We start from the raw sequence: 12,763 nt of genomic DNA on the forward strand, positions 1-12,763 counted from the left end.
GGACTTATTTATTTATTTTTTATTTTATTTATGTAGGCCCTATTGCATGTATGCATGCATATATGTATATTTTTTAAATGGTGCCTATAAATGGTACATATACTTCTCCTTAAATATAGCCTATGACTTAATAGGATACAACCAGAATCAGGCTGTCAGGAGATCTCGTTTGCACAATGTTGAAGAAGATTGAATAGATGCAGTAGACAAGAACACCCAATGACCATCACTTAAACAAACTGTAATGCAGTGTAGACTAAGAGGGCTTGCAGAACAGATTTTCATGACAGCAGAGTTTTAGGAACAAGACCTGACGTGAAAGCGCTTCATTATACATAGCGTACAGTAGGCTATCATAAATCATCCGGCAGCCCATTCACAACTCTTCAGTTTCACATTGAACACACATCTCTTTCGACAGCGTGTGTTTACTTGCTCGGACCGTTCATTTATAGGGAGTGTTACGAACATGTGTCCCATTTAAATGAACTCCATGATCTGTTTATGGACGGTAGGACAGTGAGGAACTCTAATACACTGAATCGACCGCAGATGGTCGCCGTTGATTGGTGGAAACTTTAAACCCCCACCTTTTGCCCATCAGCCGGTGCCACTATCGCAGTATAGTTTACACTCACAGACTGTCACTGCTCAGCAGTTATCTGTACCTGCGCTTGCAAACAGAAGCAGTGCGCGTTACCCAAATGGAGCCGGTGGATTTTACTTGAGGAACGAAAGAAACAGGGCAGTTTAAACAATTAGAAATGTCTCTTTATTGCATAGCATGGATTCGCGGATTGTTCATTTCCCCGTTTTTGAAGAGGTAACAGTAAAGGTCCATGCATGACAACATGGATTGTCTTTTTCTTTTGCTCTGGAGTTTACAAGTTCCTTTGGTAAGCAGCACATCAGTGAGATTATTGGCGAGTGTGTCGTTTTGGAACTTAATAAAGGCAGGTGACACGCAGATAATTATATATATATATATATATATATATATATATATATATATATATATATATATATATATATATATATATATATATATATATATATTTGTACTCCTTGTCACTTATCAAGTTAATTGTGGGGAGTTGTTTGCGCTTTTACAGGCTCTGCAGTTCTGTTGCTTCCACTCTGTAACATCGGTGTCATTTACCGGCGACACTGGCGTCCTCTATCAAGGTTTGTGTCTTTACGCAGTGCAACTGCAGCTATTTCTGTTCTGAATGATGACAAGTCAGTGATTGATGCCGATACCTGCGCGCACTCTAGTTGAACCAAAGATTCCTACCTGGACATACCTGTACAAATAAATATATAAATACGCTGCAGGATGGCACACAGATCCGGTGAACTGCCGGTAGCCCGGTATACTGTAGGGTTAGGCGCGTTAAAGGGAGTCCCTCGTCTCTTATCTGCTGCATGGGAGCCAGTCACTGAGAGTTCTTTTTTTTAATCAATATTTACACTACAGTCAAAAGTTCGGAAACTTTTAACTAAATTCATGTTCCTCCTGAGCTTTTGGTTAAATACTTTATGGTTTGTATATAACTTGTGGCTGCATGGAATATAAGTTAATTTATTTGTATTTTCCACAGCTTGCACAGGCTACACTGAAATGTTTAAAAATGTCATGCAGAAGCATGAGACAGTACATTAAGTTTGCAGAGACACATGCGTTTATTGATATAGCAACATAAAATAAAGTGTTAAACGATTTACAGATTTAGTCAGGAGGTTTATTTTTTATTAGTTAATACATTTTATTTAATGGATAATTTAGACAAGAGAGTGAAAGTGAGCCAACAAGTGTTGGCAAGTCCCCATGAAATGGTTTGACAGTGGAGTTTTCTTTCCTGTATTGGGAGCGACAGTTTCATTAGAGACTGTTTGACTAAAAAACAACAACAACATACCCCCCCCCCCCCCCCAAAAAAAATCCCTTGTAGTGCTGAGTGATTCATGAATATTCTTGCTCCAATTCTCCTGGAAGAGAAAGACTGTAAAGTTTAAAAGAGGATATCTGATAAAATTGTCAGCTTTTATTCAATAGAATAAAAGACACTTGAATTATTGAAATTCTATTTTCCTGTAAAGCTGCTTTGACACAACCAGGATTGTATAAATCGCTAAACAAATAGAGGACTTGACTTGACTCTTGATTTACCTGCCAACTGTATTAATTCCCTTTAGACAGAAAACCATGGATGACATTACATTATTACGTTATATTAGTAAGAATGATTAATTAATTAAACGGTGATGGATTGGTATTGAGATTTATATGATTGGTATTTATACTGTGTTGGTTCCTCTCACAGATTACGATTTTACCATACCAGTGGAAGTGGACTCACTTGGAGGCTATATTTCCCATGATGTGTCAAGGCATGGAAGGAACAGGAGATCGCTGTCAGAAGCTGGTGGTCCAGTGCACTATCATGTCTCTGCATTTGGCAAGGAATTGCACTTAGACCTGCAGCCATCTCCTGTGCTGGCAGAGGGGTTTACTCTACAGACCCTGGGTGCAGAGGGCATCAGTACAGCCACCCTTCAGCCTTCTATTCATAACTGTCTCTATCAGGGTTCCATCAGAAACCATTCTGAATCCTCTGTGGCTATATCCACCTGTACAGGTCTGGTAAGTGGCTCCCTTTAAACTGACTCAAAAAAAAGATTCAATGACTCCAAAACGGGCTACATCAATGTCTACCACACATTAAAAATTGCTTTTGAAGAAGGCATCCTAATTGAAATGGAACCGTATAAGTGACTGATTTTAAATGCTCTACTAGACATCAACTTTTGTGCATCATATAAAATTGAATTAAATATAAGTATACTTGTTTACTCATTATGCCCCGAGATGTTGCCTTTGAATTTAACCAAAACATATCTTAAGGGGCAGCATAATTAAGCTGTAAACATTTTGGAACAGGCTTTGCATCTCTTGCACACTTAAATGCTTCACTGCCCTCTATTAGTGTGGATCAGCATGATCATCTATGAGATTTATGTAAATTGCATGTATAATATTGAGTTTTAGATTTTAGCTTTTTACACAATAATTAATTACATATTTCCTTCTCATGTATACCACACCAATATTTGCTGTTTTTTATCCTTATGCCTTGGCTTTCAGGCCTTCTCAGCTGCTAGATATTTGGGAAAGGTTTGAAAATGTGCTGTCGTTTGTTTGTTTACTCATTAAATACATGGATAATTTGCAGTAGCTGCCAATGTTGCTAGTATGCAGACATGTTGGAGTTATGGTTAGTAAAGTATACATTGTGCATGTGGGAGCTTAAGCCTCAGAGCATATAGTTTTGAGAGTGAGGAGTTGTCGTCATAGCACAGAGCCCCTCCCCTCGATATCACAGTCTCCGCCATGTTGGCAGGACACCGGCGGCAAAACATGGTTGTTTATGTGTGTTGTTAACTCGGTAGTAGAGGAGGTTCTCACAATTCTGCACTGTTTTACCATGCCTGGAAGTTACTGCTGCGTTAGAAACTGCTCCAGTACAATATAATTCACAATTTCCATATATGTGCATGGAGGTAAATGGTCCAGGTCTCTGTGCCGCTGCAGGGAGCTCGTATCCAAATACCACTGGTTTGCGCTTGGTGTGAGCTTGTTCCTGTAAGGTCCCCTTTCTTTCGGCTTATCTTTTTGCATTGCTTTACTTTCTTCCTTTTCTTTCTCGTATTCGTAGATCCGTCTCTGTTCCGCCGACATAATAAATGAGCAAAAATTAAAGAGCTCTGAAATGTTTCCTGAAGGCATTGCCCCTGGCAACTGATAGCTTGTCCTACCATCATGGACAACCGGCTCAGACCCCTCCCAAAACAACCCAAATCGGCAACTGACTCCTCACTCTCAATAGTATACAGTGTGCAAGTAAAACAGGTTTATGGGAGCACTCAAGTAAACCAAAGTGCAGATAGTGGAGCACTGAGCTATGCTTGACATATATTGGTCTATATGTTTTTCTTCAGAGAGGATCACGTCTCATCTTGGATGGTGGGCGACTGTAAAAATCATACCGAGTTCAGCTGATGGTCTCTCGCTCCCTGCTCTTTTGTTCAGTGTTTGCCCTGCTTTCCTGTCTCTCTTGTTCACTATAATTAAAGACAGAGTGAGGTTTCAGACACTTGACTGTCAGCGCTAATCTTTGCATTGTCCTTTTCATTAGTGGTAGCCTCTCCACAATAAAACAGCAGTGACCCATTCTTTTAAAACTGTGTGACAACCCAATGTGATTTAGGAGCAATTGCATCTGAATAGACTGCAGGGACTCTTTGATCTACTCCCCTTCTTTTGATGCTCAAAGCTTTTTTTTGAATGATGGGCCAAGCTCTAGGTGATTTTCCTCACTCTCTTAAAGGTGCCCCAATTTCATATATACAGGATGCCAAACAAGCCTGTGTGTCTTTTAGATTTTGTGCTTAAACATACAAAAGCAAAAGGAAATGTCCAAGAAAAAAGGGGTCTCTCACTCTGTCACTCTCCTTCTTTCACTCTCCCTTTCTTTGTTGGAGTGAAAAAGAATGAGTCACCAAGGATTTTAACCCTTTCCTGTCATCTCCGCTTGATGAGGAGCTTTGGATTAAGTACAAATGAGAATTCCCATTCATCCCTCTGCTGATCCGCAACAACCCCTTGTGCCGTGAAAGGCAGAGGAGTCAGTTGCTTAGAGTGAAAGAGTTGTTGTGCTGTGAGAATGCAAGTCCAAAAGTAAAATAAATGTGAACGAGAACCCTCGCAGCTGGTACATTCAAATATAATGCAGTCCATTAGGTTATTGAGTTGATGAAAGTCTGATTTGCTTGTACTGGTTCTCTTGCGCTCTGTTAAACAGTGCATAACATAGCAGATGGACAGGGATTCAGTTGTTAAATGAAGAACAGGCGGTCCCGGACTTTAAATCGGGAACAAAGGGATTTACTCGCTAAATCCTGCTTCATTTAAAGTTTTTAATTACTGAGCGCCTTTCAACTGCTGTCATCACTTGCCTCGAATGGACTGTCTGGCCCCAGATTTAGCAGCATGATCAAACGTCTTCCATCCAACCATTAAACAAAACATATTATCAAACTAATGAAATGCTGGTTGATTTGTGGATTAGTTTTTTCATGTATGTTGTTTCTGGGTTTGGTTCAAAAACTTCTAGATGGGCTGCATCCAGGATGGCATATGAATGCGAGTCCCAAAGCTGCTTCAGTTTATAAAAGCAGATTAACAGGTGAAGCTTCTGAAGCGGTGCTCTGCTACTTCTTGTTCACTGTTAAAATCTTCCAACGGAGAGGTCGCATGGTTGTGCAATTTCACAGTTGCTTTTCCAGCCTAGGCATAGAAAAATCCACATCCTCGGGCCTTCTCTGGGTCATGGTTCCATTAGGCTGGTGACAGGTTCAAGCCCATCCCCCTTTGAAATGGCAGATCCTGCTTTCTAGACGTGTTTTGACTGGCTGAGCCATCAGAATTGGCTTTAGCACTACAATGAAAGGCTTTATACTGTTCAACATGGATAATTGATGTATGATCTATTCTGGCAGTGTTGCTATATTTAGCTGTTATGATTCGTTTGACACATGGGCACTCATTCAGTAATTTTAACACATTCACCGCCCTGTCAGCTGACAGAAGACTTGATGTTCCTTATTAGTTTATGTTAACTAACGTTTTTCTAAAAATTTGCATTTTTACACTCTCTGCTGGGTAGAATAACAATAGGTTGACTAAATAGCTTTAACTTTGAAATGTTGACATTGTGAATCAATTAATTATCTCAAAAAACATACATGGCTGGAAGAATTCCCACTCCCATTTTAATGATGTCCAACTTGATGAAGATGCTATTTGCTGATATCTTTCTTGCTGTTTGGTGTTCTAAATTGAGGGACTCCTCAGCTTTGTTGATTATTTGTCTTTGTAACTATTCTGTGTATTATACTGACAATATATAAAAATTGTACTGACCCCAAACTTTTTAACAGTAGTAAATTTTCTGCTACATTTTTTCTCTAGCTCTCATATACAGATAAACCCAGCATTTCATGATTAGGACAGAAATGTGAATGTAGGCAGAGTACACCAGAGTTTTTCAGAATCCACCAGCTAGACGACTGAGTATAGTTAATTATCCTCATCATTTGAATGGTTTGCAAGCAGGGCTTTGTAAGGCAGTGAAGAGCAAATCTAGCAAATAGATTTGCCCTTCACAAAATTTCAGTTCTTTACAAACATGCCCAACCATGCTGAACTCAGACATGACCTTTTCCAATCTATCTATCTATCTATCTATCTATACAGTACAGACCAAAAGTTTGGACACACCATCTCATTCAAAGAGTTTTCTTTATTTTCATGATGATGAAAATTGTAGATTCACACTGAAGGCATCAAAACATGTGGAATTATATATGGAATTATATACATAACAAAAAAGTGTGAAACAACTGAAAATATGTCATATTCTAGGTTCTTCAAAGTAGCCACCTTTTGCTTTGATTACTGCTTTGCACACTCTTGGCATTCTCTTGATGAGCTTCAAGAGGTAGTCACCTGAAATGGTCTTCCAACAGTCTTGAAGGAGTTCCTCAAGAGATGCTTAGCACTTATTGGCCCTTTTGCCTTCTGTCTGTGGTCCAGCTCACCCCTAAACCATCTCGATTGGGTTCAGGTCCGGTGACTGTGGAGGCCAGGTCATCTGGCGCAGCACCCCATCACTCTCCTTCTTGGTCAAATAGCCCTTGATGCCTTCAGTGTGAATCTACAATTTTCATAGTCATGAAAATAAAGAAAACTCTTTGAATGAGAAGGTGTGTCCAAACTTTTGGTCTGTACTGTACTGTATATATATATATATCAGTTACTTATTAAAGCCCACCTATTAAAACGGATCTGATACTATTATTGAATTAATCAAATTAATGTTAATCTTCCATAATTGTACTGATTGAGCATATGATGTGACATTTAATGCTTAAATTAATATTTTGTGTAAACTGTGCTAAAAAGTTAAAAATTATGTAGTTTGCACTGATGTTACAAGGTGATAGTCACTTTTGCTAAACAGGCTTGCCACAGACTCTCTCTCGTGTGCCTTTTTGGATGGCAAAGTGTTCTTTTATTTTTTATGGAAAGCCCGGCCCATCGTCCAGCCATGTGGGTGCTAGACTCTGTGTGAATTGCTGCTGAAGCACTTCAGCTGTGTTTATTCAGTGCCAGACCTGCTGGTTCAAGCTGATGTGCTAACGTGTGGGATTGTACTTAGGGACAGTTGTGATGCTAATTCACTCTGACTGCAAAGGAGGAAGGCTGTTAGTGCGCTCAAAGCTTGTGTGGATACACTGCAGAGAGAGTAGAGCACCGGGCCATTCAAACATCAATGGAAGAGAAAGGCTGGGAATTACCATATACAGACTCAAGAGCACATCTGTAGTGCTTGTCTGACTCAGGAAATTGTGAGAAAATGTTTTGGGGTTTCCATCAGCCTTGTTTGTTGTCAAGATTTGTACTTAGAGGTTCTGTTGAAATGGTCACCATTGGCGGCCTCCCAGTTTGAAACCCCCTTCCTGGTATCATAAATTAAGTATAGATGCATGGGAGCATTGGGTAGTGCCATTATAATTATATATGACAGTAGTATGATCCTTTTGATCATGATTTTGCATAAATACCTAAGATTCTTGTGTCAATTTTTAAATTGTGACTAATCATAGAAATGCATACTTTGTATACTTTGTACATCCAACAGTACAGATAATGTTGTAATTTAATTTCTCATTGCTTTAAAACATTAACGGGAAGCATTTAATATTTAAATATGTCGTCAGCTGTCAGCAAAAAAAGAAAAAATTATATTGTCAGTACTAGTGTATTGATGTACAAAGCCCAGCTCACACAAAAGTTACTTTCAAACCAAGCAGCTTTCTGTTGGTCCCAGTGTGACCAACTTGATATCGCTGCAAAGTGTCCTCTTGTGAAATTCCTGATCACGTATTTATATTGAAATATATAAATACCTTTGCTAAACAATGATAAATGTGAACACATCTTAACTTGGGCTTAAAATATGTGGCTGCCCAGGAATCAGGTCCTTTTCAAGAGGTTTTACCATATTTTGGGCTCCTTTACATCAACTATTTTCAAACTCTCGTACTGGTATTACACATAGCTTCAGTCACTCTTGTTTGTTCAGTTTAAAAACATTTGCTCACCACAGTAATACAATTATGATAATGTTATTTATTGAATCGCAAAATATGTGTTGTGGTGTATTTTATCACAATTAGCAATACCCTACAGCTACAGGGGCATGTTTGGGACCAGCCTGGGATTCTTCCTGCCACTAGTGACCCAGTCCCATTTATGAACCACTCTGAGTCTGATAGCTGAGACTCAGAAACCTTGCACCTTGGGAGACAATGCTTAGGTGACGTGGTGGACATACTTGTCTGAGTTTTGGGAGGGCAGACAGACAAATTGAAACCAGAGTGAATATATGCTGGGCTCCTTTGTAGTTACAAATGTTCCCAACTCCCCCTTTCATAATTCATTGGGTGTTATGCCATGTTAGCACTATAGAAGTCGCCAGGGGCTATTCCCTGGTGGTCTGTGTGGTGACAGTGATGTAGAGACTGCTTAGGGATGCCAGAAAGAGAAAGCCTGTGGGAGAGAGTGGAGAAGAGGAAAGGCATGCTGGTCCTGTAATAGCTCTTGTTCTCACTCACTTGAAGACCTAAAACTAATGGGCAGTGGTGAAGTGGCTGTCGCACCAGCTCTGAGAAGCCATAAATATTATAAAGAATATCTTGTGCCTTGGACCACTTGGGAAGGGCTTTTTAAAATTCTCATTTCTCCTCTGAGCTTTAATTATGTTAGTCAAGCTCATGCATCTTTCTTAGAGTAATAGAGATATTTGTCATTGACAACTTAGTTTTGTGATATCTGAGGCTTGGGCAGGAGCTTCATCTTTTAAGTTGTCTCTTGTTTGAGTTTACTGGCTTACCCACTGGATCAGCTTTCATTGTGATCTTGCTCCAACTGGTTTAATAGATTATAGTTGGGGTAGTGCCATTCTTAATTTTTGACAGAAATGAAAATGAGACAGTGAGAGGTAAAAGTACAGTGTGTTCGACTGATTGTACTGTAGTTTCCATTGTCATTTGTTTATTGACAACATCTTTCAAAAAAAAAAAAAAAAAAAAAAAAAAAAAGAAAGAAAAAAACAAGCAAAAATACCACAATTTTTTTTGAAAGTCTTGAGTTTGAAAATGATGTGATATACTATCTTTATATAGGACATACAAATTTGTGCTGTGCCTTACAGTAAATACATACAGTATTTGTGTTTACTTTGCACTGTTTAAGTTCTTTAAGTGCTGCATTACATTATCTTAACATGTAATAATGCCACCAGGATATGGACATGAATTTCATAATTTAATCATAGTGTATTCAGAGTTTAATGTCCTTGTATTCATGAAATTGTAGACGTGAAATTGGGCTTTAACTCACCACATGAAATTGTCTTTGACTGCAATATGAGAATATGTAATAAGGAAGCACTGTTTAATTTATGATTGGTCATCTGTTGCAAACATAACATGTAACGTTTTGACATTGTATATTTTGGACCTAATATTTTTAGCAGTGCAAAACCATGCTAGCCCAGTGCTTTATAACCCTTGGTTAAAAGTTTAAGTACAGTTTCCGAGTTTGTGTAGATCTCAAACAATCAAATGCCCATGAGTTGTCCATTATTTGTCTGTGCACACAAACACTGAAGCCAGAAGAGTTGATGCTCTGGTCAGATGTAACCAAGCAGCGGAATGCAGATGTGTTTTAAAGCTTAGTAATAAGCAGCTTTGGGTTTCTCACTGCTCCCTTCCAGCCTTTAACAGCATGTAAGCACTTACTCATCTAGATTACAATACCACGGTGGGAAGCTCAGTTTACACGAATATATGCTAATTACATTTCACAGAATCAATGAGACAGCCCATAAATTATTTCCCTTACTTTCACTGAGGACTCACTAGTGATGTAGTCAAAGACAAATCTCATGAAAGCGCATAAAACATACATTCCCTGCAGTTAAATCCTTCGTAGAGAAGCACTTTGAGGACTGTGCTTTAATCGTTGTTTCCCATCATCTGATATTCCTTTGAATATGTGAAGACTCCGACTCAGTGAGTGGAGTAATATTGTCATGGTTTCTGTGTTTGCTGTGAAAATGAAATGTGTTTATCTGGCAGCAAACTTTGGCCCTCTAATCTACATCTCTTACAAGTGTTTCTTGAAGGAGATAACTAAAAGTCTGGCACATGAATGTGAAACCAGAGGAAGAGACTGTGGTTGAGTGATTCCCTTTGTTCCCTCGAGTGTAATAGGCTTTAAGTAGTCAGGTGGTTTTTGGAGAAGGCTGTAGTTAGGCACTTGTGTAATTATGAGATCACCTGTCAGACATCATTACATTAAAACATTCAAGTGCAGTAATATATTCTATAGAAAAGACTCCCAAACTTCTTGAATCTTGACCCCTCCCCCCACTTCTCTCTATAGTAATTTAATGTAATTTTTTTTTTTACATTTCATTTAATAAAACATGTATTTAATTATTTATTAGCTGTTCATCAACTCATGTATGCAGTTTCTGCATGAACCCATTCGAGAAACTAGCACTGAATACCAATGTTAATTATTAATTACATAATTAATTATTATGTTGTGGTATTAGGATCCATGTAGTTCTTCAGTTAGTTTCCTCTCTTATGTCTTCAGACACCTCATTTCTTTTTTGCACCCCATCAGACATAATGGCCAAAAAGCTTAAAAAAATAAATAAAGTGGCCCCAGATGGAATCCATTTACCCCCATTGTAGAAGCAAAGCACCTTCATCTGCTAGCTGCTGGACTAAGTTGTTAGATATTTGACAGTAAAGTTTGCTATGTTTCTAAAACAAATGGAATACATGTGTGATAATTGTGTGAGGTGGACTGCAGGGCACTTGCAGAGGTCCTCCAGGATGTTGGTTAAACACGTGCTTGCGGGGTGCGCTGTGCAGGGAGGGCTTCACTGCAGGAAGCTCAAGTAATGTGCAAACATGGTTTATAAAAAAATGGCAGCACTGAAATCTTGTGGCTTTTCTTAAAATGCCAGCTTTTTGAATTTCCATTATCTCTTATGTCTTCCATTATCTCCCATCGTATATATATACAGTAGGCTACAGACCAAAAGTTTGGACATACCTTCTCATTCAAATAGTTTTCTTTATTTTCATGACTATGAATATATATATATATCCTTTTTGGTTATCTGAAAGGGAGAGGAAATTAATGAACAAAAAGTGTTATTTTTTTCTGTCAGTGTGGTTTCAAATGTAAAGATGTGCAAACCCACATCACAGCATCAGGAATTGTCCAGTTATTTTTGAAAGTAGTGTTTCATCATTTGTGCGGAACATGGATCAGTGGCATTGGTTTTCTGCTTGTGAGTAAAGTTTTACTGCAAAACTACACTGTAATTCCAATACACTAATAATAGGGTGATTCGGCACTATTATCATCAAAAAAGAAAGTTAAGCCTGTTATTTAAAGAAAGTAAATTGCATATGGGCTTCTTTGGTTGATTTAAATGTGACAGACGTTAAAGGGTTAGTTCACCCAAAAAGAAAAATTATGTCATTAATAACTCAACCTCATGTCATTCCAAACCCGTGAGACCCGTGAGAGCATCAAAAGTTACCGACTGCAGCTTTAATATTAATGTTTTTTTTTTTTTTTTATAGAAATTGTGGCAATAAATTAAGAATTTTTTCCCATATATTAATACATTTCCTCATTTTAAATTATTTAAAAAGTCCATATATTTAGCTGAAATGGCCATAATAACTGTAAATTTAAACTCAAATTTTCCCCCACCTGAATGTCATATCTGTGTCTCAGTAGTAAATGAAAAAAATAAAAATAAAAACAATACAACTTAACATATATTTTTTTGTGCAAATAAATAAATAAATAAATAAATAAATAAATACAATACAATAAAAAAAAAAAAATCATGTTAAAATTGAAATGCGTTGTGTTCTCCCTATTTGCTGTGATCACTTTTGTAGATTTTGGCAAATTCTCACATCAGTTGTCTCAGTTTTGATGCCTTGAGTCAGTGGAAGAAAGCCATTAGCCGCAAGAAGAGAGGTCAGCGTGGTTAGAGAGAGACGGGTGGCCCTGTTGCCCTGTGTTTAATGGTGGGAGCAGATGCCCCAGATTATTGTGGCAGCCTGCCATGTTCTACTGCTGTTTTCACAGCATGTTTCCTCAGCCCTGAGAGTGCCCTGTGTTTACCTTGCCACCTGTGAGATGTGAGGGGTCGGGGTACATGGGATCAAACACACAGGGGCATGAAGAACATAAGCGGGTTAAATCACAGACTGAATGCACAGCTATTCTGCAAGGATTTGTTCTTTTCATGGAGGATGGGATTAGGTAGAATTCCAAAGCCAGACGGAATGTGAGAGGTTCAGCAGTATGGGAGACAAACGTTAAAATTCTAGTCTTAAAGAGGCAAGATGACCTCAGCTCAGTGATGAGAGCAAGGAAGATGCACTATCCCATTACCAATGGTTTCCTTACGGCACCACAGGTCTCTAAAATATTATATTTGATTTTGTGTCTTGTAGCTAGTGTTTTAGAAAACATTCCATATTTATTTCATCCCCAAGCCAAACTGACAGGACAGAGTGGCTCATCTTT

The 12,763-nt window shown here is 38.4% G+C and overlaps 1 protein-coding gene across 3 annotated transcripts in view; it reads left to right on the plus strand.

Annotated features, from left to right (window-relative positions):
• Positions 1 to 639: 639 nt before the first annotated feature.
• Positions 640 to 12,763, plus strand: part of LOC113051696 (A disintegrin and metalloproteinase with thrombospondin motifs 18-like) — a 52,696-nt gene continuing 40,572 nt past the window's right edge. For 2 of the 3 annotated variants that reach the window (XM_026215658.1, XM_026215659.1), the window contains exons 1-3: positions 640 to 953; positions 1,113 to 1,185; positions 2,325 to 2,644. In XM_026215658.1, the coding sequence (XP_026071443.1) occupies positions 840 to 953; positions 1,113 to 1,185; positions 2,325 to 2,644 (507 nt within the window). In that variant the 5' untranslated portion in view covers positions 640 to 839. The remainder of the gene's footprint in view (positions 954 to 1,112; positions 1,186 to 2,324; positions 2,645 to 12,763) is intronic. The other variant, XM_026215660.1, reaches the window with a different exon arrangement.

The sequence above is a fragment of the Carassius auratus genome, chromosome 32 (genome assembly GCF_003368295.1).
Source record: "Carassius auratus strain Wakin chromosome 32, ASM336829v1, whole genome shotgun sequence".
Classification (NCBI taxonomy): domain Eukaryota; kingdom Metazoa; phylum Chordata; class Actinopteri; order Cypriniformes; family Cyprinidae; genus Carassius; species Carassius auratus.